Source organism: Nothobranchius furzeri, chromosome 4, assembly GCF_043380555.1.
Source record: "Nothobranchius furzeri strain GRZ-AD chromosome 4, NfurGRZ-RIMD1, whole genome shotgun sequence".
Classification (NCBI taxonomy): Eukaryota; Metazoa; Chordata; class Actinopteri; order Cyprinodontiformes; family Nothobranchiidae; genus Nothobranchius; species Nothobranchius furzeri.
Genome location: NC_091744.1, coordinates 54537816 through 54564999, shown reverse-complemented (window position 1 = coordinate 54564999; position 27184 = coordinate 54537816). Strand labels below are relative to the sequence as shown.

The 27184-nt window shown below is 39.9% G+C and overlaps 1 protein-coding gene across 1 annotated transcript in view; it reads left to right on the top strand.

Moving 5' to 3' along the window:
- The window catches only part of pik3c2a (phosphatidylinositol-4-phosphate 3-kinase, catalytic subunit type 2 alpha), a 101142-nt gene that overhangs the window by 17271 nt on the left and 56687 nt on the right, over window positions 1–27184 (top strand). The window contains exons 3-4 of the mRNA XM_015963847.3: window positions 20242–20339; window positions 20813–20973. Of these exons, the coding sequence (XP_015819333.1) occupies window positions 20242–20339; window positions 20813–20973 (259 nt within the window). The remainder of the gene's footprint in view (window positions 1–20241; window positions 20340–20812; window positions 20974–27184) is intronic.

Genomic DNA, 27184 nt, shown 5'->3' with positions numbered 1-27184 from the left:
GATTTTCATCGAATTTATCGATTCGTTGTTGCAGCCCTATACTCCACCTCCACCTTGTTGGCGTCTGAGTCGGACTGGAGCTCTCTGCCCTTTACCAATCCAGCCACGGGCCCATCCATCTAGCCCATCAAGACTCACTCTCATTTCATCAGTCCATAAAACCTTAGAAAAGTCAGTCTTGAGATATTTCTTGGCCCAGTCTTGACGTTTCAGCTTGTGTGTCTTGTTCAGTGGTGGTCGTCTTTCAGCCTTTCTTACCTTGGCCATGTCTCTGAGTATTGCACACCTTGTGCTTTTGGGCACTCCAGTGATGTTGCAGCTCTGAAATATGGCCAAACTGGTGGCAAGTGGCATCTTGGCAGCTGCACGCTTGACTTTTCTCAGTTCATGGGCAGTTATTTTGCGCCTTGGTTTGTCCACACGCTTCTTGCGACCCTGTTGACTATTTTGAATGAAACACTTGATTGTTCGATGATCACGCTTCAGAAGCTTTGCAATTTTAAGACTGCTGCATCCCTCTGCAAGATATCTCACTGTTTTTGACTTTTCTGAGCCTATCAAGTCCTTCTTTTGACCCATTTTGCCAAAGGAAAGGAAGTTGCCTAATAATTATGCACATCTGATATAGGGTGTTGATGTCATTAGACCACACCCCTTCTCATTACAGAGATGCACATCACCTAATATGCTTAATTGGTAGTAGGCTTTCGAGCCTATACAGCGTGGAGTAAGACAACATGCATGAAGAGGATGATGTGGACAAAATACTCATTTGCCTAATAATTCTGCACTCCCTGTACATCTATATAAATTTTGGTGTGGGCATATCACCCACTTTTTATTCCACTTAATCGCTAATAGCAATGTGACTCAACCACTGACTCCATTAGCGGCTAATCCTGGAAGTAGAGGTAGAAGGCCATTTTCAAACTCAGCAGGGATTTCTTTCAGTGAGCTGGTGGCTTTCTCCTGGGGTCAACAGGCGAGAAGTTACAGGTCTTGAGTCCATCACAGGGACACACAGTGACAAACTGACCCTGTATAAGAGTGAAACTAAGACCTGCAGTATTTTTAACAGATTACAGTTTCTGATCTTTTTTCCCCCTGCAGACTTTAGGCATCCAGAATCTTTTTCATGTTTCCCACCTCCACTCTTTCCCTCTGTGCTGTGCTTTAGTTCCTTTTATCATCTAATTACATCCTCTGCACAAGTGGGTGACACGCACAAATGTTCTTCCATCGGGCTAATGTGGGGCTTTTAGATGATGGTGTTTAAAGATGTGAGATTTTTTTCCAATCAAATGTGTGACTCACCTGGCAAGCAGGACGTTGCCTCCTAAACTCTGACCTTGTTTAACAATTGGCAACAAACAGAAGTTCTGTGTGAGATGGAAATGAACAGAAATTATTTAAAAAAGTTTAAAATATAATGACTGTTAAGGGATATTTTTTAATTTCCTTATGTTTTTGATTCAGTTTCTTCCATTCATAAAATAATACACTTAGAAGATGTTCCATTTGTGTGTTGAACTTGGTTGAACCATATTTCTGAGGATGGGATTTTAGTTTATCACAGGAAGTTTGAGTTAGATAGCCATGCAGTCACTTCCTTTTTGAAAGAAGAAGTCGTGCTTTCAAATCAGTTGTTTCCTCTTATATAAACCTCACAGCATCTCACAATCACATTTCTTTTTGGCTCAGCCTTGTCTGGACGGTGTTTAGTAATTTTTGCTTTTGCAGTCGGTAGGGCTGCAACAAACGATTATTTGGATAATCGATGAATCGGATGGGGTCTCGACACGATTAATCGATTAATCGGATTACATGGGGACATTGTTAAAAACTGCTAGGGAAACGTTATTTCTCTCCTTCCTTCACTTTATTAAACACAACATTATTAGAAAACAGTTCAATAGCAGAAAAACAACATGCCATCACCTAAATTGTCTTATAAGGTGTATAGACAGAGACCCTAAGCTACACCTATCTGTGACCTAAAATGCTTGGTCCAAGTTAAACAGCTTAAAGAGCAAGTCAACCCCTACCAGATTCTAACTCCACTCCCACTTCATGTTTGAAAAATGCAACAAATGCTGTTGCCTGGCAGACCGAGAGGGCGGAGCCGCTAACAAATACACACACACTCAGGCTCACAACAGCATTGTGACATCATAATGTACCAGTTTACATCATAGCATACTTCTTAACCAATAGCGGTGGCAGATTTAAATTAAAATACAGTGCAGAGTTTTTACCTGACAACGGCACAACACTGCCAGTTTTAGGCAGAATATTTAAATTTGAACTAAGATGCACTGAAGTGCCAAATTATTGACGACACGTGTCTGCAGCACGATTAGACACTCATTTATTTAGTTTATCAGAAAAAAAAAGTTTATTTGGGGGTGACTTGCTCTTTAAGGGCAATTCTCATCTGTTTTGTTTGATCTCATCTGTAGACATTTATTATAACTGGGGATGTCAAACAACTAATTTTTAAATGTAATTAAACATAGGCTGTGAATTAATCAACATTAATCACTATTTCCAAAAATGACTGAAAAAATACCAAATAAAACAAAAGTAAATGAATGCCATCCTCCTTGCGATCAGTCACATCAAGAAATGCTGCTGATCATTCCAATGATCCCAAATAGACTCACATTAGGCCACATGAAAGCAACTGAACCCAAAAATATATTAACCAGTAAATAACTGTACTCTCACACAACACGCCTGCAGCGAGAATTAGTACTTCTCCCTCCCTTTTAAAAGCGTTTTCGCTTCTGAGGACATTGTGGTGCTAGTAGTTTGGCACCGGTGTAATCAACCAGTTTCTGCGGGAATGTGACGGCGGAACCGGTTCGCAGCAGCGCGAGTCCACCCCCCCCCCTTTATCTAATAGCATCGCGCTTACGATTTTGTAGACTTTTTTTTACGAGCTTAGGGCATGTCTAGCCTGTGTAATAATCCGGGGCTTGGGTGAATCACTTTTGAAAAGTTTTTAACTTACCCGGACACAGAGCTCTCTCCTTCCTCGCTGATGATTCTGACATGCTTGCGTTTAAGATGCTGCATCATCACTGTAGTACTCCCGTGCCATGCTAAGTCTGACCTACAAACGTTGCAGGTAATGAATGTCTTCGCCTGATTTAACTGAAAATGCTCCCAAACTTTAGAAGTTTTTACTTTTTTGGGTCTCGCTGCTTCTGCCATGTTCCTCTTCCAAACACCTGCCGGCTCTCCCTCGCGCTGATCTGACTTGCTTCCGGTCTGTGCGCAACGGCGGCCGGGGGGAGGCTTTTGGAAGAGCTGCGCAACACAACGAATCGATGACGCAATTCGTTGCCAACGCTTTTAGTAATCGATTTTCATCGAATTTATCGATTCGTTGTTGCAGCCCTAGCAGTCGGAACTTTTTGCTGATTGGAGCTGCTGTGTGTGAAGGTGCCATCAAAATAAAGTCAATATCCTGTCAGTGATATCACTGACAGGATTTGGTTGGGATCAAAGGGTCAGCTCTGGACTGGTTTAGATCGTATCTCCAAAACAGGACATTCTGTGTTAAACTGGGTGATGTTTTTTCTTCTTGGGAGGGGCTCCAGTGGGGGGTCCCGCAGGGGTCGATCCTTGGACCACTTTTGTTTGCCATTTATCTGCTACCTCTGGGGTCAATCTTTCGTAAACATGGCCTATCATTCCATCTGTATGCTGACGATTGCCAGATTTACTCTCCATTGTGTCAGGAGAAAGGTCACTCTATTCAGTCCTTTGTTTCCTGTGTTAATGAGGTGAAGTCTTGGCTAATGTCCAACTATCTACATCTGAATGAGGGAAAGACAGAGCTCATTGTTTTTCACCCCAACAGCAGGAATGTGGATCGTTATGCTGATCTTGGCCCTCTTTCTCCATACTCAAAACCAGTTGTTACCAGTTTGGGGGTGAAACTTGATGTAGGACTTAAATTTGATGCTCACATCAATTCTGTGATCCGGTCCAGTTTCTTTCACCTGAGACGCCTTGCTAAAATCAAGCATATGCTGTCGAGAGCCCACCTGGAGCGGGTACTGCATGCCTTTGTAATTTCTCGGCTTGACTACTGCAACTCTCTCTATGCAGGGTTGTGTCAGTCAACATTGCGTCACCTACAGGTTGTGCAGAACAGCGCTGCCAGGTTCCTGACTGGGACCAGGAAACGGGACCACATCAGTCCAGTTCTGGCCTCCCTGCACTGGCTTCCGATTTCCTATCGCTCACAATTCAAAATACTCGTCTTTGTTTATCATTTCTTCCAGGGTGGTGGTCCCCCCTATCTAGCCACACTCCTGAACAAACATTCCCCATCACGCGCTCTGCGCTCCTCTGACCAAGGCCTGCTCGCTGTCCCTCGGTCTAGGTGTCGTACCCGTGGGGACCGGGCTTTCTCAGTCCTAGCACCGTTACTCTGGAACCAGTTGCCACCCTCAGTTAGGCTGTCCCCTTCTCTGCCAGTCTTTAAGAATCACCTAAAAACACACCTCCTCCGCTTGGCGTTTCCAGAACATGTTTGATTATGGCCCTCTATTATGTTGAATCCAATCCACAGTTTTCAGTGGTACACTCAATCCATCCACTCAATCCAATTGTGTTTCACACATTTGTATCTTACCGGAATGTTTCATCTATCTTGTTATTTCCATTTTGTATTTTGTAATTTGTATTTTGTAATTTGAATTTCTTTTATTGTTGATTTATTCAGTATAATTACTTACAACAGTACCATGTTCAGCGCTTTGGGCTTCCTGACAGGGTTGCGGAAGGCGCTTTATAAATAAAGCTTTGATTGATTGATTGATTGATTGATATCAAAATTTTTATTATGTATAATGTAAAACTAAACGGTTCACTATGGCTTTTAGCTTGAAGTTATTTCTAAGTGCCAGGTCCTTTTTAAAATACTTTTTGGCTTTACCTGATTATTTTGGCATCTTAACTGTGAACAGCTAATGTGTTTTAGTTGTTGATTTTTGTCCTTCACCCCTAAACTTGATCTCTTTGGAATATCTTGGGTTTATTCCTTTGACCAGTAAAAGGTGGAATGCCCCAGGTAGGGATGGGTACCTTTGACTTTTGAATCGATCCAGTACTAATTCCCGGTACCTACGAATTGATACCGGTACTTAACGGTACCAATTTTCGATACTTTTGAGTGTTTATTATTTTAATTCTCTTTTATAATTAAATATATATTTTTCTCATTATATAACAATATTTGATGAATATCACGATAAATAACATTCAACTGTTTGTATTAATATCGTCCTTGTAGTTTTATAAGCTGATACTTAAACTGAAGCAAACATCTTTACTGTGAACTAAATTTACTGCGTATCTTCATTCCTTTTGCCGTCTTTTTTCATTTGAATTTTCCTACTGGGAAGTTAGAATTTCCGAGGAGAAAGCGAACGCACCATTAGCTGATAACAACAGTGGCAATGGAAGCTAACATATCAAGCTAACGTTATCTTTAACAGTTTATTTAACTGCTGGAGCAGATTAAAACGATGATGCCTCACACTTAGATCGTTGTTGCTGGTTTCATCTTCACCCAGTTACCCGTCACATTTAGTAAAGTGAAGCCAAATTTTAGAGCGCGTTCATGTTCTTCTAGTCGGAAATTCGGAGTTCCGAGGAGAATGTGAACGCTCCATTAGCGAAATGGAAGCTAACATATCAAGGTAACGTTATCTTAAACATTTTATTTACCTACCGGAGCAGATTAAGATGAGGATGTCTCACTTAGATCGTTGTCTGTCGCTGGTTTCATCATCACCCAGTTACCCATCACATTTAGTGAAGTGGACCCAAGCGTTAGCGTGCGTTCTTTCTACCATGCTGCTCTGTTTACAACACGCTCGCAGCGACCGACGACATAATGCTCTTGCGCATGCGCAGCTGTCTTGGCAAGTTCTCGTTATGAAGGACTGGTACCGAAACGAGGCACCGTTTGAAACAAAGTGAATCGGTGCTCGGTCGGTACTATGGAATTCGGTCGGTACCTTAAAAAGTACCGAATTCGGTACCCATCCCTAGCCCCAGGTCAGGCAATTGGGAGCAGATGATAGACAGCTGGATCAGGGCGTCCGCTGTGATATTGAGGCTGAATTGGTCTGTTGTGGTGAAAAGGGAGCTCGGCCATGAAGCAAAGGGTTCAATTTACCAGGTGATCTTTCCTCCAGTCTTCCAAGTATGGTGCAAGCTTTGGGTAATGATGACCATAAGAATAAGATCACAAATGCAAGCTACCAAAGTGAGTCTCCTTTGCAAAGTGGCCGGACTCGGCCTTAGCGATAAGATGAGGTGCTCGGATGTTCGGGCATGTACTATTGGCTGTAGGCTTTTGGATCAACGCAGGACAGACTCCGGGTCAGGGGTTGGGTTGGGCGATAAATCAGTTTTATCAGTTCATTTGAATTTTCTATTTATCAAGATTTAATTTTTGGTAAAACTGGAAATTCGTAATATTTCCACTCCAGGGCTTCCATAGTTTAAAGTAAGGTCAGCCTCTTAATGCATACAACACTGTTTGACTAAAGTGGTCCAAATTAATATCTTTCCCAAAAAGCACTGCCTTAATGTTTAGATTTAAACAGGAATAAGCTTAAAGCCTAAGCTTAAAGTTGCAGCCATGTTTTCAATCATAATGCCGTCAGAGCACTGTCAGAATATTCACTTAAACTGCTATTACTGAATAGTCAGCTCAAAATAACAGGAATAAAAACAAAAAATGATCCAAATAAGTTCTAAAGCAATTAAACTGAGCATGTTTAGTTCACTATAATGAAAGGGCTATATCAAACCATCTACATGTTTTGATAATCTGTTTTACAGAATTGTTAATGGAAGTAACAAGTCTAACCCCAGTTTCACGCTGGAAGCATAAGTGGCGCTAAACGGCAGCGGAACAGTTTACTCGCAAACTTCAAAGCGGTACTTTTCACACCGGGAGTCTTGGCAGCAGCATGGCTTTCTCACTGTGTTCTTTGTTGGACTTGCAAAATCAGAAGATCCCTCGAGACTTCAGGGCACGGCTTGTTTATGCAATCTGCCATTAAACCAAAATGAAGGAAATCACATTTGACATCGTTGTTTGATGTCATATATTATGGTATTTCTCCACTGCCAGGGTTAAAGCCATGAAAAAGACATCGCTGCACTTCTGGAACAATGCTGTGATATATATATATAAGAATTTATTTACATCTATTTAATGAGCCATAAGACATGAGATTCCATAATAAATGTGAAATCAATCTTATGGATCTTTGGGTACTTTTAACCAGAAGATTGGAACTTTTTATTGCAGGGATTATATAGGGCTGTCGCGGTAACCGCAAAAATGAAATATCGCAATATGAAGAAGCCCACCGCGCTGCATCATGGGCCACTGCGATTACTGAACTTGGTTCAACTCAATGATGCATGTTGAGAAGGATGGCTGCACTGGTATCAAAATGAAACGTTACTTCGCTCCTTTGGGAGCACTTTGGTTTTCAGTACGTCAGCTGCTGCGCAGCCAGAGTCCTTGGCCGAGACAGAGCTGCCACCAGCGGCAAAAAAAAAAAAAAAAAAACGCTCGGAGACCTGCTGAAGTCCCGGACAAGCACTGCTTCTGCAACCGTCCTGAAGAGAGTTTCAGCCGAGCTGGAGCTCACTCGCTACCTGCAGGAGGAACGCATCCACCCTAAAGAAACCCCCGACATGGTGGAGCAACAACCGGGAGAGATTCCCTTTGCTCGCCAGAGTCGCACGTAGGTACGTGTGCGTTAGTGCAACGAGCGCTCCATCCGAGAGGGTTTTCAGTGTTGCTGGAAATGTTGCCACCCCTCTCAGATCCTCTCTCAAACCGTATATGGTTATCATGCTGGTTTTCCTTGTAGGTAACAAGGACGTGACCGAGCTATAAATCACCGTCATTCGTGTATGAAAGTGAAATGATAGTGCGCCCGGCGCACGCGCGACCGGTACATGTAATTTTTTATGCTTGATTTTAAACAACTAAACAAAATGGGGACTTGTTTATTATTTGTTAGATGCTGCAGCTAAATTTGCAATTAAAAGTTTAACCTTATCCTGAATTTTGTTGTTTTTAAATTCAGTCGGACTCCGACTGTCGGAGAAACAAACGTTACTGCGATCTGTGTTGTTACTGCCCTTTGATCTGCATTCAGTAAAGTGTTATAAAAGAAGGCACGGCAATTTTTAACCTTTTTTAAATGTGTAAACATTATGTTTAGATAGTACTGCAATAAAAAAAGGGCTGCAATAATATCGCACACCGCAATATTAAGCCACCCTGAATCACCGCAGGGGGAATTCCTCAACCGCGACAGCCCTATTATGTAACACTTTGTATTAACTGAGAGACAACAGAAGAGAGAGTCAAGTTTAAAACGTTTAAAGATTTAAAAATAGACTAACTTTAAACACCAAATGTATGGTGTAACTAAGGTGAATTGAGACGGAGAATGGTGTAATGTGGAATGTTGTTCAGAACCAGCAAATCCGGAGAAACGATTAGTTCTGATGGGAATGAAGGTGATGTCTTCGCGCTAAGCTTTGATTTGGAGATTCATAACACACATTGAGACGCCATTCTGTCGGTCTACGTACCCTTGGCGGAAGTCCCCGTCTAGATCAGGAGGTGTAGAGGTCCAGCTTGGACCTTTCTGGAGCCGAAGCCTGTAGAACAGCCGCAGCCGTCGACCAGTCCAGTCTTGAGATACTTCCGGGTCACGACAGTTTAGTTGGCATCTAGCAAGACCCAAAACGGGGTCGTGATGGTTCAGCTTTTATTCTGAAAGGAACCGTTGCTTGGTTGGAACAGCAACAGATTTTATCCAGCTTGTCGTTGGTTCTTTCGGCTGAAGAGGAGAGTTACGGATTGGCCACTCCGACAACTTCTCTAGAACGCTTTGAACTGGCGTTAAAGATGACGTGGGCATATATAATATCAAGTCATTTATATTTTCATTTCACATATTGGTTCGCATTTTACTATTGACTTACACTTTGTTTGATTAGCTTATTAAAAATAAAGTTCTTTGACTTATTAAAAAGAAAGAGTCCTTTGTATTCATTCTTCTCTTGCGCTGGAAAGGAAAACAGTTTAGAAGCAGATGCATGAGACCTTGAACAATATCTCATGCAGATTAGTTCTTGCTGGGGGGGGGGGGATGACTTTTAGTTGGAAAACAGTCATTTCATTCCGTTACATTTATATATATATAAAATTGCATAGCTGCAGTACTTTAATTTTGAAAATTACTGGGGATTTTACACTGAAACAGTGTGTGATTTCCCATCTAGCCCTATGTTAAGTGTGGGAATTGACATGTCCCAGAAGCGGCCCGCTGCAAAAGTAGAACCCAATCCTATCTTTAGCGGCACAGCGTACCGCTTCTGGTAAATTTTCACATCGCTGCTGGTTTGAAACAGTCAATAGGCTATAATGGATTCTATTTGAAGCAGTGACGTTCTGCTGCCATTCCGCGCCGCTAATGCTTTCAGTGTGAAACCGGGGTGAGACAGTAACCCTGGCTTTCCACTGGCAGTGAAAGCAGATGTATAACATAATAGTGGCATACTACCAGCGAGTTCATTCCCAACCAGTAGTGAAAGTGTTCAACTCAGCTGACCCTGTGACGTCACAAAATCACAGGAGAATTGCAACACCACACTTGATTTCAGACATCCACACACAATAATAGGGAGCCTAAGTCTCCTCCATTTCCGGTCGGCTCATGGGTTCCCAGAAGAACGAAAAAATGAATGCAAGTCAATGGGGCTAAAAACGCTATTTTCTAATCCGCTTTGCCGTACGCCCTGGATCACACAAATGTTGTACTGCAGTTTTAATGAAAAGTAATGATGGGTGTTTCGACCACACCAGTCACATACTTTGAGATTTATCAGTTTGTAAAAGTTTGTAATTAGCTTGACAGCACACCAGAAATCAGCACGTCACATATGTGACGTCACCACATAATCTCCTCTCCCCTAATGTAGCTGCTACTTACCAAATGACCAGATTTATGGTGGTTCTTTCTTCCTGTGGGAAGTTTGCTGAACTTACAACCCTTTTCCCACAGTTTTCTCCATGTCTGGTTCGATGACGTCACTTTCGTGATGTGCATTTGTAGTCTTGGACTTATTTTCACACAAAACCTAAAATAGCGTTTCCCCCTGTTCAAACTTTATCGCATTTTGGTATCAAAATTTGTCTTTAAAATTCACGGACATCATATGTGAAATCCATGGCACAAAACAAGCGAAATTAGAAAATAGCGTGTTTAGCCACATTGACTTGCATTCATTTTTTTCGTTCTTCCAGGGACCCATGGTCCGGAAGTAGATGGGAGTGACTTAGGCTCCCTATAAACAAAAAGAAAAATGGCTGCATGCATGAAAAAATGTCTGTGAGTTATTTTCTGTTCTGTTTATATTGGTCACAGAAGTTCACAGGAAATGACGTACTGCACATTTAAAGAAAATACAACTTGATGACATTGGAAAAATGACAGACTTTCATTGAACATAGTTTTAATCACTAATTTTAATATAGAATGTTTAACCTTCTGTTGAACCCTGAGTCACAATCAGTCCAGTACTGGTATCATGCTGATGAATTCCTGTACTTGCTTTTATTTGCATGTTTAGGATCATAATAGCTGCTTCCTTTTATGTCTGTTATGTACTACTAGTGTCAAATATTCTCAAACATGAACCACTTTCATTCAGAAACCTTATCCTAAATATTCACAAGCAAGGTATGCAAGCAAATATGCACACATGAAGCATGTTTTATGACATATTCTTGGATCTCTAAACAGTTTTCTTCCCTCAGTTTGTGTTAGAAAAAAGGTATTTTCAGTCGAGTAAAAGGCTGAGTTGACCCTCAGAAATAGCTTAAATACTTTTACATTAGTGTCATCTTGTAGAAGCTGGAGTAGATGTTCATAATTGATCATCCTTCGCCATTCAGCAGAATGTTGCCAACAAGTGATGTAAAATGCTCAGGACAAAAAAAATTCCTAGTCAAGGGTGCTTTTGGAAGGTTAAAAATATGTAGAAACTGTTTTGACAACTCCCAGGTTCTTTCCAGCTAGAAGTTTGGAAAACTGAAATAAAGAAGCCCATCATGAGGAAGACCACTTCCTATCTAATTAGTGGCCGGCAGTTTTCCGAATTAGCATTTTTTCCTTGACTCTGTATACTTGTAATCACATCAAAGCTAGTACTAGAAAAAAGGGCTGCAACCTGGTACCATTACCGCCGCTACTAGCAAATCTATTTGAGTTTCTCAGAGTAGGTAGTAATGGAGTCACGACAAAGCTGTGGTCCAGTCATGAAGAAGAGGTGGAGTAGATTTTTTTATTTAAATACATATATGTTTATGTTTTATTTATGTTTATTTATTTAGCAGACGCTTTCATCCAAAACGACTTACAATTTATAACCTATAGGGCATGCTGTGATCTGTGGGGGAAAGCGGAGTACCCGGAGGAAACCCACGCATGCATGGGGAGAACACGCAACTCCACGCAGAAAGGCCGCAGCCGAGCCGAGTCTCGAACCTGCAACCTGCATGGTGGCAACAGTGCTAACCACTGCGCCACCATGCAGAACTGCTCCTTCTCTCTTTCTGAAATAAGTTGAAAGCTAGGCCTCATATCTCACACATGAAGGGAAGCGGAGTTGACGAAGAGAGCTAAAACAAAAGTCTGATGTAGCGTGAGGTTGAACGCTACACTTCATTAGCTCCTTAGCACCATTACACAAAAGATAAATGTCTTTTCATTCCCCTTCCTCCTCTTCCACAGTTAGCTTAAAGTATACAGACTGACATTAATGTAGTGCAAGTCGTTAGCATTCAAGCTAGTGCCAAATTAAATGTTGCCTTTTGTTTTCCCCAAAACAAGTTTAAAGGTTTCAGCAAGTATGCTAGTCAGCAGCCACATGTCTAATGCCATGGTTCCAGTTCAGCTGATTACCAAATGAGTTTGATTGGCAGCTTTGACTTGAATGTCAAGACCTACGTCTATATCCGCCAGGTCAGAGCAGTGGTGAAAAATGTCCTGTCTGGCCAAAGGGCCTTTGTACAATCTCCCTTTATGTTGCACTGTGTTCCTGGTGTACCAGTCAGCAATGTGACATTTCACAGTTCATGCAGAGAAAGCGTGAAAGATTTGTCAACATGCAAATTGAATGAAGTTGTTCTCATGACTTCAGAGTTGTCACTCTGCCTGACCACCCCTGTTATTCTGTTTGTGTGAAACAAAAACCAGCCTGTCATCGCTTAGTCTGCAATGTGTAAATGTCATCAGTGTGTCCTACTGTGACAATTAGTTAAACACTAAAACCCTCCTGACTTCAAACATTGATGTTGTACTGCTCTTTTACTCCGTTATCCCATTTTCTGTTTTCCTAATCTTATTCTTTTGATATGACCGACCCTTCTGCCTTGTTCCACTCCCCATTCCCCCTTTCTGCCAGTTATTTTCTTTTTTTCCACATCATGTTTTTCTTTCTTTCTATTATTAATGTTTATCTTTTTTCTTTAAAAAAGATTCCAGCCAATATTTTGTAAACTTACAGTGAAAATGCTGTAAACACAAGTTTGAGAAGCAAATCAGGAATTTATTTCTTCTAAGTTCTGTTAATGCCATTATTATTTTGTAAATACAAGCTGGTTTATTTTAATGCTTATTTTTTAAACTTCATTAAATCAAAAGTAGTATTCAAACACTAATCCCAATATAAAACTAGCCTGTTGATCGTAAAATGGTGAGGCAGAAATGAACACTCTGAGAGTCAGCCCCACAGTCTCTTGCTGGGAGATGTTGTTTCAGGCTTTTTACCCCTTCTGCCCTTTTCCAAGCTGCATGGAGCCCAAATATTTTAGCCTGTTGGTGTGATCTCAGGTCATGACCCAAAATCTGAAGAGAACCTGAGGATTCTAGTACTTCTGGTGATTTGGATGGAACATTATGACATTTTCTTCTTATTAGATTGGGCCAAATGGGAACAAGGTGTACCAAAAGACAGAGGGGGTTGTGTAATGAGCTGGTGAGTTACTAGTGGGACTGGGCAGGATTTTAAAGGTCATCAAAATCCTTTTAACTCTTTTTTTTTTATGTGGCTAATTTTTTTTATGCAGGAATTTATCTTTTGTAGATAGTTTTTACCATGTCAGCAGATTGTTTTCATTAAAATATTTTTAGGATTTGGTGATTATAAATCAGTTTTTCTCTTTAGTATAAATATATTTGGGCTCATTTCTATTCTTATGAACACAACTCAGAACTACCGACTCTTCACAGAAGCTCTTTGTCTGAAGCAATTTGTTTTTCCTTTAATTACACATGGTGTAAAAGTAGACAACTTAAAACTTGAACTGTTTCAAAGCAGTTCTTGAAAGCTGACTGATTTAATGTACTTGGACCTAAAATTACATCTTCACGGTCTGAAAAAAAGAAAAAAAAAAGACTTTTATTATTACATTCCAAGCGTTTTTGCTCAACCGTTTTCTTCCATCCCCCACTTCTCTCCCCCTCTTCACCTAGTGATGTCAGATAAATTTTCAAGCCATGACTGAGCACTTTCACAGACAGCCCAGAGCCTAATGCAGGAAGGGGCTGGGCCTCTCACTTCTCATTTCCTATGCCACAGGAAGCACATTCCAGTGCTGCTGGCACTCAGGCAGCAGTAAAAAGCTGAGTGTAGCTGTGAGTTCCCGGCAAAAGGCCAATTCCCAGAATCTTTCAGAATCATTCACAAGGGAACTGTCTGAGGATTTATACCTGTGCACAAGTCTGTGAAATAAGGCCAGAGAGAAAAAGATAGACATTTACATTTTTTCAACTCAGTTCGTTACACACACATACGTGTGTGTGTGTGTGTGTGTGTGTGTGTATGTATATGTATGTGTATATATATATATATATATATATATGTATATATATATATATATATATATATATATATATATATATATTAGTGATGCACTGATATGAAATTTTTGGGCCACTACAATATCCGATATTAAGATCACTATTATGGCTGATAACCAATATTTGCAGATACCAATATACTGACATTAATGCTTCTAAAATGAGCAGACTTGGTGTAGAATGAAAATTAAAGCTGAATTTACATTATTATGTACACACATCACACACATTTATGGTTCTGAGATGATTTAATTGACTGTTCACATGACTAAACAAATGCACATCACCCCCCTCACCCTCTGAAACAGGCAAACAAATGGAGACGTGATGGAAAAAATATCGGTTGTTAACATCTGATATATATATATATATATACACACACACACACACACACGCACGCACGCACGCACGCACGCACGCACGCACACACACACACACACACACACACACACACACACACACACACACACACACACACACACACACACACACACACACGTTGGGCTGCTCGATTATGGCAAAAATAATAATCACGATTATGGTGACTGAAATTGAGATCACGATTATTTAGGACGATTTTTCAATTTATGTTGATTTTATTTGTTTTTATTCAGTCATAAAATTGCTCAGGGCACAATCAGGACAAAAATAAGAAACAAGATGATCACTAAAAGAATTCCTGATTCCCAGTATAAAAAGACCAATATACTTATAGCTCATAGTTTATGACCCAAGGGTTTGGTTTAACTCATTTAAGTCTAACCAGTACAGACCCAAATACCAATATCTTGCAAATACTGACAGCAAGAATTATACAGTGGCATTTATAACAAATAAATGCAAATAAATGGATGTTCACAAAATGTTTCATAATACGTATTTAGTCGTGTCAAGGTGCTGTAGGAGAGTACACTAACACTGTGTCCACAGAGAGATTAGTTATTATTTATCAGCGTGAGGAACTTATTTCTACCTTATTTATAAACTATTTATTTACAAGTCCATCAGTTAATGTAATAATTGTCCCAACCACAGCTGCACCCCCCACCCCCCAACCAGGTCTCACAGCAATCGGGGCAAGCTGCATGTGTGTTTAGCACGCCGCACGCGCACATTTAGCCGTTTTTAGTGGCTCAGGAGTCCGCAGGTGCGGTGTGTGTCACTCACTCTGGTTACTCCAACAGGGAGCCGGCTCCGAGAGCTGTTTCTTTAGCGACTGGCACGTCACTACATCATTCCCTTTCCTAATGTCCTGAAGAACGGTCCAGAGCGCAGGCGGAGTGTTTAGCTAACCTGCAGGAAACGTTGACGACAGTTATCCAGAAAGTAGCTAAGGGTTACCAGAGATGTTTCTCAGGTGTTCGCTAGGTACTTTTAAGTTAAAAAGTCAAGAAGGGAGTCTGAAAAGCTGTTAGAAAGAGTGTCACAGTCACTAAGTTGGCAACACTGTGGGAGGAGCGCTTCATTTGCAACTCAGGGCAGCGCAAGCGGGAGGAGCAAATAATCGGCTTGTTTTGTTTTTTATAATCGTTCAAAACTCAGATCGTAATCGTAATTAAAATTCGATTAATTGAGCAGCCCAACACACACGCACACACTCATCTACATGATTTTTAGGAACACCTGTTCAACTTCTCCTTAATGCAGTTATCTAATCAGCCAATCACATGGCAGTTGCTTCAATGCATTTAGGGGTGTGATCCTGGTCCCGAACTCCAAACTGAATGTCAGAATGAGAAAGAAAGGTGATTTAAGCACGGTTGTTGGTGCCAGACGGGCCGGTCTGAGTTTTTCTCAAGCTGCTCAGTTACTGGGATTTTCATGCACAACCATTTCTAGGGTTTACAAAAAAATGGTGTGAAAAGGGAAAAACATCCAGTATGCGGCAGTCCTGTGGGTGAAAATGCCTTGTTGATCCTAGAGGTCAGAGGAGAAGGGGCCGACTGATTCCAGCTGATAGAAGAGCTACTTTGACTGAAATAACCAGTTGTTACAACCGAGGAATGCAGCAAAGCATTTGTGAACCCACAACACGCACAACCTTGAGGCGAATGGGCTACAACAGCAGAAGACCCCACCGGGTACCACTCATCTCCACTACAAATAGGAAAAAGAGGCTACAATTTACACAAGCTCACCAAAATTGGACAGTTAAAGACTGGAAAAATGTTGCCTGGTCTGACGAGTCTCCATTTCTGTTGAGACATTCAAATGGCAGAGTCACATTTTGGCGTAAACAGAATGAGAACATGGATCCATCATGCCTTGTTACCACTGTGCAGGCTGGTGGTGGTGGTGTAATGGTGTGGGGGATGTTTTCTTGGCACACTTTAGGCCCCTTAGTGCCAATTGGGCATCGTTTAAATGCCTTAGGCTACCTGAGCATTGTTTCATACCATGTCCATCCCTTCATGACCATCATGTACCCATCCTCTGATGGCTACTTCCAGCAGGATAATTCACCATGTCATAAAGCTCAAATCATTTGAAACTGGTTTCTTGAACATGACAATGAGTTCATATTACTACAATGGCCCCCACAGTCACCAGATCTCAACCCGATAAAGCATCTTTGGGATGTGTTGGAACGGGAGCTTCGTGCCCTGAATGTGCATCCCACAGATCTCCATCAACTGCAAGATGCTATCCTATCAATACGGGCCAACATTTCTAAAGAATGCTTTCAGCACCTTGTTGAATCAATGCCAAGCAGAATTAAGGCAGTTCTCAATCAATCAGTCAAAGCTTTATTTATAAAGCGCCTTCGGCAACCCTGTCAAGAAGCCCAAGGCGCTGAACATGGTACAGTAGAAGTACAAATATAGTGAATAAATCAAAAATAAAAGCAATTCAGAAATAAAAGCAATTCAAATTACAAATTACAAAAAAAGGTAAAACATTCTAGTACAGGACAGATGGGTAAAACAGTGGATAGAGTGAACCAATGAAAACTGTAAAAGAAATTCAATGTAAAAGAGGGCCAAATCAAACATGTTCAGGAAACGCCAAGCGGAGGAGGTGTGTTTTTAGGCTGGTGCCTATCTCCAGCGGTCAACGGGCAATCAGGTGGGGTACACCCTGGACAGAGAGCCAGTCCATCGTAGTTTCCATTTTGTCATCAGTATGGTTGTCTTTATCCAGCCATTGTGTGTATGTTTATCTTGATATTGGTCTTCTTGCGTATTTATTTTGTGAGTCAACATTTCCATTACATATATCTCACTCAAAGTCTTTTTTACCAGTCATGTTGTACTGGAGGATCTGCTTTGTACCATTTTCTTGTGATTGCTTTTTTGCATGCTGCCAACATAAATTTCTGTAAATATCTATCTTTTTTTATTTCAATGTTGCCTGACATATTGCCCAGATATGTTAACACACAAGACTTGGGTTTACTTTAGCTATTAACAAGTACCTTGTGAATATTCTCCTTAAAGTGTCTAATTTTAGCACAAAACCAAATAACATGAGAGTGGTCTACATTCTGCCTTTTCTCCAACATGCCAATGGTACTGACGTATGTCTAATTCTGGATGTGACAAAGCATTTGATCAGATTTTTCCAACAAGTCAAACTCCTACCCTGTGATGATGTGGATGTTTGCTAGTTGGTTCTAAACAAAATCTATAGCCTGTAAAGCCATCCTATATATGTAAATATATAGTCTGCCCACGACCCTTAGACAGAGCAAGTAGATAGTGCTATGACCAATCAGAGCAATGAATGTGACATATTCAGCACTATGGATGTTGGCCAATGGGGTTCGCCATACACCCTCAAAGAACAGGCAAATACGTACCCTTTCTAAATAAAGTAGCTCTATCTGCTAATGTCTCGAAGAAAAGCCCAAGTCTAAATGGTCAAAAGTTGATGCCAAAACCATTTCAAACATGCACTGTTCCTGAGCCAACATCATCATTTTACATTTTCTCTGTTGTATCTCTGGTGCTAGACTCGCCCAATGTTTGTCTATGAACAAAAAGATCTGTGACCGGCAGGGCCTAAACTTAGTCGAGCCAATGGTAGCGTAGCTAAACTGACCTGCAGAGCAAAATCTTTTGCTACTGCAACAGTTTGTCTAGATTTTTAGGCTAAACAACATCTTTGAAGTGAATTGGGTGACACTATCCACCTGATCAACTACATTAATCAGTTCTTCTCCATCCACAATGAGACATTACATTTCCCTTCCTTGTACAAATTGTTCTAAATTTTCAATTTGGATGCATAATCTTTGTCATACCAACCAATTTTAGGTCTAATTTATGCTGAATGGAAATATTCCTTAAATGTGTCAATGTCCTACCTCCTTTGTCTAAAGATTCAATATTTATTGCGAAATTCTCAGCAATTTTAGGTGAGATTAAAAAGAGATTCAACTAGAATAAAGGAGCCATACCATGGAAAATCCACTTTTTTGAGCCTTTTACCATGTGATATTGTAACTTCCTCATGAAAACAACCCCCAAACTCTTTGTGGCTGCATTCATGCATTTTCCTGTATCAGCTGTAAATTTAGAGTTTTACTTTGAAAATCCTGAAAACGCCTGAATGAAAACTACTTGCGTCATCAGGCATTTTTCTTCTCCCTGAAGATGGTGGTCTTGGTTCTGAAATCAGGATAATCCATGGATATTCATACAAATTACTTCTGCATCGGGGACAAAACACCGCCATAAAAACCATGCATTCTGTTTACAAAGACATACGAAATGATCAGCACAGGATAGGTATTTTAGGCGACTATTATTTTGTAGCAGACTCGTTAGTCAAGTGGTTAGAGTGACAGACTGGTGAGTAGTTTTGCGCAAGTTTGCCTCCCGGTTGCAACATTAATAATAATAATAATAATAATAATAATAATAATACATTTTATTTAAAAGCACCTTTCAGAACACTTACTTGACAGTAACTGTTTTACTTTTTTTTTCAGCCACTCTTGCCAGTATTATGTTTTCAACCGTTTATTGGTAAACCGTTTGAAATATAAGGGTTAGTTATTATTTTTTTTCTTTCTTTTGTTTATTTAGCCAATGCGAGTGTGAGGTGAGCATAGTAACTCAACTAAAACGCTGCTTGGAAATGACCAAATTCAAAGATTTTTAGAAACACAAAATATTTTGCAGAAAATAATAAAACTCAAATATAAAAAAGATTAAGTCTGCTTCAGCTGACTAAATAAATTACCGCCGACGCCACAGAGAGTTGAACCTACATCAGCACACGGCAAAACAAGATGAAAGGCAGTTACTGTGACCACTTGACTTCCGAGGCCAATACAACTGTGGGCTTGCCTTTGACGGTCTTGTAAGTGCATGTTGTCAGAGCAGGGTGGGCGGAGTTTCACTGAATCAAACAGTTTTGTTTCCAGGTATAAATTCAGGCTGACAAAAATAACTCATATTTTAGATAAATGGCATCTCAGTAGTGCCAAACGGTTATATACTGTGCCTACCATTGTGCTCAAACATTTAAAATAGCGTGATATGTAACCTCTGTTGACTGCACTAATATAAAAATGAACAGATATGACAAAAAATGTTTCTTTCATTTGTTTTGAAGCCATCTTCAATGTGCAAGCTAAGGCCAAGAGGGTTGAGCACAGGCTAGAGGTTTTGTGCAAAATAGGTTTAGAATTGATTAACCTAATTAATTATTTAATGGACTGCAATGTTGTTACACTTAAAGAGACAACAGCAGAAAAGAGCTGGACAGCCATGAGTGTCTTGTGCCAAAGCTTTTCACTACTGAACTGTCAATATAGTCAGTGTGCAAGACTCCTCTAGAAATTTTCCAGCCGATATGTGCGTGTGGGGGGGTTACATTCGCGGGGTAAGGGAGGGGGTAATAGTTGCGAGCGGGAAACACTGGTGTGATTGATAAAGCTGAGATGTTTTAATGAAATTGCTTCATCATCAATCTCAACATACACCATCACAAGGTTTAGCTGTCCTGCACTTTACTGTGAAGCTAATAGGAGGTTTTTTTTGGATACAATAAATTAAATATTCACATTTAATTTACATTGGCGACCAGTCACTGTTTGTTTTGTCTGACTTTACTTGGGCGTGTCTTTGTTCTTTGCTTGTCGTTTATTTATTGACTTATTTATTTATTTATTTAGTTACAGCTCGTTAAGGAAGCGGATAACTTGTGTACTAGCACCTTGTGACTTTTGTACCTTGAAAGGTGCTATATAAAAAAACAATTCTTCTGTTATCATAGTCCTCTAATTGTTTGTATCTTTTAGGATAAGGGAAAAGGAAAAGGTTTGGTGAAGAATGCTGCTTTGGAGGAACAGGATGCTCAGAACCAAGAGAGCGTTGCTTTCTGTAAAGACATCGCAAGGTAAGAGGCTCGCTGGTGGTTTAATGATGTGCTGATATGCTGACAATGTAAAGTAGCTTTTGGCTTTAAAATACAAAAATATTTTATTTTCAAATAGCTTTTGTCTATGGTTACAGTTTGTTAACTTAAAGAATGGATCAATTGTTTAGTTGATCTTGTGTCTGAGCAGTGTTTTACCAGTATTCAGTTTGGGTGGAATGATGACAGAATTAGAGATTAACTAGTATAATTTCAAAGTTGTATTGTTGTCCAATGTCAGTATTAAAGTAGATATGTTATTCATTTATCTGACCTTTTTAGTGTGCATTTCAGTATCACTTTTGTTTTTGTTTCTACTGTTTTTACGTCTCCTTCTTAAACTACCTGTAATGCAGTCATCAGTCTTCTCTGAGTATTCGTGATACCTGGCTAGTTTTCATTGGCTCAATTCATTTTTGACTTCCCTTCTTTTGTAATTTTTATTGGTCTTGCAGCCTGCGTTCCAAATTTCCTCATGATGACATGACAACCAACCCAGGCTTTGTCCTCAGCCCGGTCATCTCCCAGAGAGATGGTGGCGGAGCCAGCAGCTACTCTGTCAAAGTTTCTATTGAAATCTCTGACTCTCAGCAGCCTGTAACTTTCACCTGTGATGGTAAGCAATGAAGGAGAATTTATCAGATAAATTACATGCACCAGTTTAATAATAACAAAGAAATATTCACTCTATAATTTTATAGGTACATTTATTAGAACAGTGAGAGACATAACAATAATTTAAAAAATATTTTCAAAAACACTAGCACTTTTATGAAGGAAGACAGTATTCGTGAAAAATTTGAGCCAGGCCTGCCCAACTGGCAGACGTGGGAGTGTCTCATGCTGGACATTTTTGAACCTCGTTGGACAATGTCCTTGCAGGCTTCAGATTTGTATTTATTTATTAGTGAGTTATTTTGTGAACTCTGACCTTTATTATTATTAATAATAATACATTTAATTTCTAATGCACTTAAAATTTACGCAATATCATAGTGCTACACAATAACAAGGTTCATAAAATAAATAAAAGAAGAGTTTATAAAATGTACTCAACAAAAGGTTTTCCTAAACAATATAAGTCTCAAAGTTCTGTTTAAGAGCATCTACAGTTTGTGGGGCCCTCAGGTGGACGGGTAAGACATTCCACAGCCTTGGAGCAGCGATTAAAAAAGCCCGATCACTGGGGATGTGAGTCTCAGAGCAACTCACTATTTGATTTGATTCCGATTCTCGGGGTGCCGATTCGATTCAGAATCGATTCTCGGTTTAAATTGATTCACAATCAATATGAACAAAGAGTGTCAGTTCCAAGATGAACTACTTTGTTGTACAAGTTAGTTAACGCTATGGGATTTTTTTTATTTTACTTTAAACTGGTCATGCTAAAAAATAGCTAATTCACAAGGTAAAATAAAGTGATTCTAAAACTGTAAACAGAAACAATCTTTTGACCAAAAGACAACATTTATTTTTGCTTACCTTGTAAAATATAACCAATCTGTAGTTACCTAACAGTAGCTTTGAAAGTAATACAGTCAAATACTTCTTAAGTATCTGTGGAAACAAGTTTAACTTTTGAGTCCTCAACCTGTTTAAAAAAGAGCCTCAGATTTCTTACAAAGGAAAATGTGTTCTCTCATTTATCAATAACTTCAAATAAACACATGAGTAATCCTGAGTACTCACTTATCAACTTAGAAAATAAATATGAGAATATCTCAAATTTCTGAGTATGGAAAAAATTACATTCTATTCCCCACTTATCAGCAGATTCAAAAATGAATCATCCCAATTTATGGGACCACAAAAGTAAAAGGAGTACTGACTCTCCTAACAAAGACCCAAAAAACATACAAAAGTGCATCTCAAACCTGTAACGTGCCAAATATTTGCGTTCCTGGAATCAATTCTGAACTTTTGTGAATCGATTCTGAATCTTAAGTGAATCGATTCTGAACTTTTGTGAACTGATTCTGAATCTTTATAAACAAGAATCCTGATTCAGACTTGAATCGATTTTTTTCAGCACCTCTGCCGATCACTCATACTGCCGAGCTTAGTTCTGTGGGTTAGAAGTGTATTGGTGCAGACCAGAAAATACGATTTGTTCCTTTAAATAAATGGGAGCATGTCCATGAATACACTGATAAAAAAGTAGAGAAACTTCTGAGGCAGACTGGAAGCCAATGAAGATCTTTTAGGATGGGGATGATATGCTCATACTTGACCACCCTCTTCAGGATCAGGGGCATAGCAATCCTTTCAAAAGGTGTTGAGACTTCTCTTATATATATAGAGCCGGATTAAATAAATGGACTACACTAGGCAGGCTGCATTTTTAGCCCCCCCCCCTCCATCGATGTTATTTAATGAATTGAAATCTGAAACTTACCAAATTTACTTATAAAAGTTCATTCACATTTTACGTAGCCTAGTCTTTGGTTACAAATTGGTTGTTTGTATGCCAAAATAAGTCATGTGTTGTATGTAAAACATTCTATCAGACAATTTTTTAATATTAATAATTTATACGTCATTACACAGCTGTATTAAATGCTAATAAATGATCCTCATCTTATCGATTGGAAGTGTCATTGTCAAGGCGGTACCAGTATATAACCACTAGGTGTCATTAAACTATGTAAACAGAGCAAATATGTGTCTCTTATTTGCTCTGTTTATATTTAATCACTACATTTAATTAAAAATATTTTCTGCAAAATACAATAGCTTACAACATTTATTAATGATGACAAATTAATCACATGATGGTGGAAAGACATTCAAGAATAAATAGATTAATTTGAATGGACTGAAGCATGTTTTAAAGGCTCGCAAACAAACTATAACCACACAGCTTAAATTATTACAGTATAAATTTTATACAATCTATAATCTTAAAAGAAAGTATTTTAATAAAATGAAAACGTTATCTTAAGTTTTGATCTTGCTTTATGCTCATTCAGGCTGTTTTTGCCTCTGCTGAATCAGAAATTCTGTGTCAATTTTCTGAGTGTGAACTTATTGTTTTGCTATTTGAACATTAATAAAATTATTTGACAAATAATTAATAAAACCAGCAACACTTACCAAGGAAACCATTTAGCATGCTCCGCTCCGGGATAATCTTCAGCCTTCCAGCATCACAGGGCCTCAATCACAGCAGAAACACGTCTAAAGAAATGTTCCTTGGTTAAGCTTCGGTTTATGTCTCCACATTTCCTCTGTGATGCCGAAGAATAACCAATATTTTGAGAGAGTGGTTTAGTGCAAAGTACTCACACATCCTGTCATCAGTTTGGTACCACTTTGCAGGATCAGATGGGTAGCTAGTTGTCAATACCCTTTCTGGGTCTAGAGGCTCCTGCTGTAAGACTATATTGGGCTCACTTCTGGCTGGCTGCTGTTCTTCCAGTTTGTCCATGTGTGAAGGCGCTGATGTTGACGGCGTTGGCGCTACAGCGTCTTCCGCCGCATCTTCCACCACGTCTTCGGGTCGTGTCTCCTCCGGGTCTGACTTGGGCCCGGCCTCTGGCTCTGCTGACTCGAGCATGTTCACAGCTGTCGGACGGCTGCCCGAGCAGCCCGACAGAAACTTCTGTAAAGCCCCCCGCTGTCTCTTCTTTAGTTCCTCTTCTTTTTTTTTCTTTTTTTTTAACGTTTTGCCGCACCCGAAAGCATCGGGAAAGTTAGCCTACTCAAAAACACCTGCTAGCTTTGTTGTGTCCCGCTCTAACTCTGACCGCTTCTCTGACGTCCTTAATTGGGTGGCGCCTTAACCCTCTGGGGTCCAGGGTGTAATTTGCCGTGAGTTTTCCTTTGTATTTCCAAAATAAAAACCATAACCAATGCCTTATGTGGTATCAATCTTTTCAGCACAACCTGGACTTTATGAATCTATACTTATTTTTTATATTTGGACATAAAGGGGTTGCATATTAGACCTTAAATCACTCAAAAACATAAAATTTGAATTGGAAAAAAGTTGTTTATTTTACTGTGAAACCAACAAACATTTATGACGAATGTTTTTTATCATTTAGAATGGTAATCTAGACTGTACATTTATAAAAAATATGACTAAATATAGCAAATAACTAATTTAAAAAAATTATTAGCCCTCTGGGATCCAGAGTGTAAATCACCGTTTTTGACTCATTTTGGTTTTTCTTTTGTATTTTCTAATAAAAACAATAAATATTGCCTTATGGGGTATCATTATTTTCAGGACAACCTGGACTATCTGAATTTATACTTATTTTCTTAATTTGGCAATAATGTACATGGATTTAGGAGTGGGGAGTGGCTCTGTCTCACGCCGAGATCTGACAGCTGCGCGGCACCGCCCACTCCTCTTGTTGGATCTCAGAGGAGCTGGATCTCTGCCTTCGTCCTCTACCTCATCATGACCCAACTCTTCTATGAGGAAGGATGGATCTGCCACATCCTCATCAATATCCTCGCTATTTGCCTCAGACTCCGGCTGCGAGTCTCTGTCCACTTCCTCTGCTTCCAGTTCAAAAAACAGCCGTACCATCTGAACTGCTGCAGAGACAATATATCTGTCCGGATCGCTCCAAAATATGAAGTTTACCATCAATATCTGTCTAACTGTTTGTTGTTACTCCGGTCGCGCCACTCCTTTCCCCGCGAAGCGGCTCCTTTTTGCGCACATCTCGTTACTCGTGCAGCCTTCCTCTCTCTCTCAGCTAGGGTTGTCACGGTATGAAAATTTAACCTCACGGTTATTGTGACCAAAATTATCACGGTTTTCGGTATTATCGCGGTATTTTTTAAACGGTGTTGCATATGTTCAGAAAGCATTGATAGTCCTGTTCTACACAAACTGAAATAGTTTAGAAAAGGTTTAACAGTGTTTATTAAACCTAAAATAACACAAAGCCTTAGCAAAAGTGCAACTTTTCACAAGTAAAGGAACAAATAGCTTCTTTTTCTGGAACGTGTTACAGTAGTCAGTGCAGGTTTAAATTATACAAATCCAAACATTCGAAACATAAACAATATGTAAACAAATCAAAGAAACACCACTTGTTTTCTCATATACTTGTTTTCTTCATTATCAAAATGAAAATCTAAAACTCCAGTCCACACTTGACTTGAGCACTGTACAAGTCAACCTTAAAAAATATGTATTTAAAATAAATAGCCACTTTAAACAAATTACTAAAATAACTACTACACTATGTAATCAAATCCAAATGTTCAAGTATAAATGGCATTGAATAAGTAAACAAATCAATGACAAGGAACTAATTGTATATTTCTCTTCATCATCAACAAATAAGATGCTTCATCCAGCAACAGGGTGTCCGTGACACGGTTTAAATGCTGGCAGAGGACGCTGCGGCTGCAGTATATAGTGTCTCGTTGCATTCTCCGTCAACCAAAAGTCCTCGCGTCATGCATTTAAGCTAAAATGCTAATGTTAACTTACCTTGCACTGGCTGTAGAGACGTGGGTGATGGTCACTCAGATGTGCCATTAGATTCGGTGTTGCTGCCTTTTGCAGACACTTGTTTCCTACACGTTCTGCAAACGGGATAGCCGTCTTCTATTAACTGTCCCTCAGCGTTTTTCAGAAATCCAAAATATGCCCATACTTCCGAATAGTCTTCTTTGAGGACTGATGGATGTCCTGGGCGCTGCCGTCTCCTCCTTCGGCCATTATTTCAGCTTCAAAGTTTTGGTGCCGTTGCAAACTAAAAAGTGCGTGTGCGCGCCGCGGGAACTTCATCTGAAGCGACGGTGGCTGGTACGGGTTACCGCGCCGAAACCGCGGCCACGGTAAACCCACCGAGATAATATAGTTTTTTAAAAACTGGACGGTTATCTTTATTGTCAACTTTTTTACCGGGGTTTACCGCTATACCGGTTACCGTGACAACCCTACTCTCAGCTACATAATGATACTTTTTATCAGTTGAATATGTGAGACTTCCACCAACAGCAAAAGGATCTCATGTTTTTGTGTGGGGTTTTTTTTATGTTCACAAGCACATTCCCGCTCACGGATTTCTAAACTGCTGTTTTGACAAGTTATCAGATTGTCTAAAAATAGGTCGTTTTTTAGTTTAGTTTAACTCCGCTTTTACGTTGCCTATTAACAAAATTTAAAAACTGGGATGTAGTTTATAATCTTCTTTTTAAAGCTGAATTGAAACCGAAACTCAGGGAGGCGGAGTCTTGCTCCCACAGCGTCCCAAATAAGACCTGTTCAAAAGACTCGTATACTCGTCCATGGACCCCAGAGGTTTAATGTGACGTAGCCAATGAAACGTTCTATGGTTAAGATAAACATTGTCACTATTTTTAGTTAATTAATAAATATTGACACAAATTGTAGATAGGAGTCCGTGCTACAAATTCTATCATAGGACATTTGTACATTTAATTTTTAATTTATTTATTTTTAATTTTGTTCCTCTGTCTGGGCCCCATCCAGCCAATCATGCCCTAGGCACGTGCCTACTTTGCCTTTGCGTTAATCCGGCTCTGTATATATATTATCTTCTGCTTATCCGGAGTCAGGTCGCAGGGCCAACAGTCTTACCTCTCCCCAGCCACTTGGGCCAGCTCTTCCAGGGGAACCCCAAGGCGTTCCCTGGCCAGGCGAGAGATACAGTCCCTCCAACGTTTCCTGGGTCTCCGTTTAGGTCTCCTCTTGGTTGGACGTGCCCGGAAAACCTCACCAGGGAGGCGTCTAGGAGCCATCCTAATCAGATGCCCAAGACACCTCAACAGGCTCCTCTTGATTTGGAGGAGCAGCGGATCTACTCCTAGCCTCTCCAGGGTTAACCAAGCTT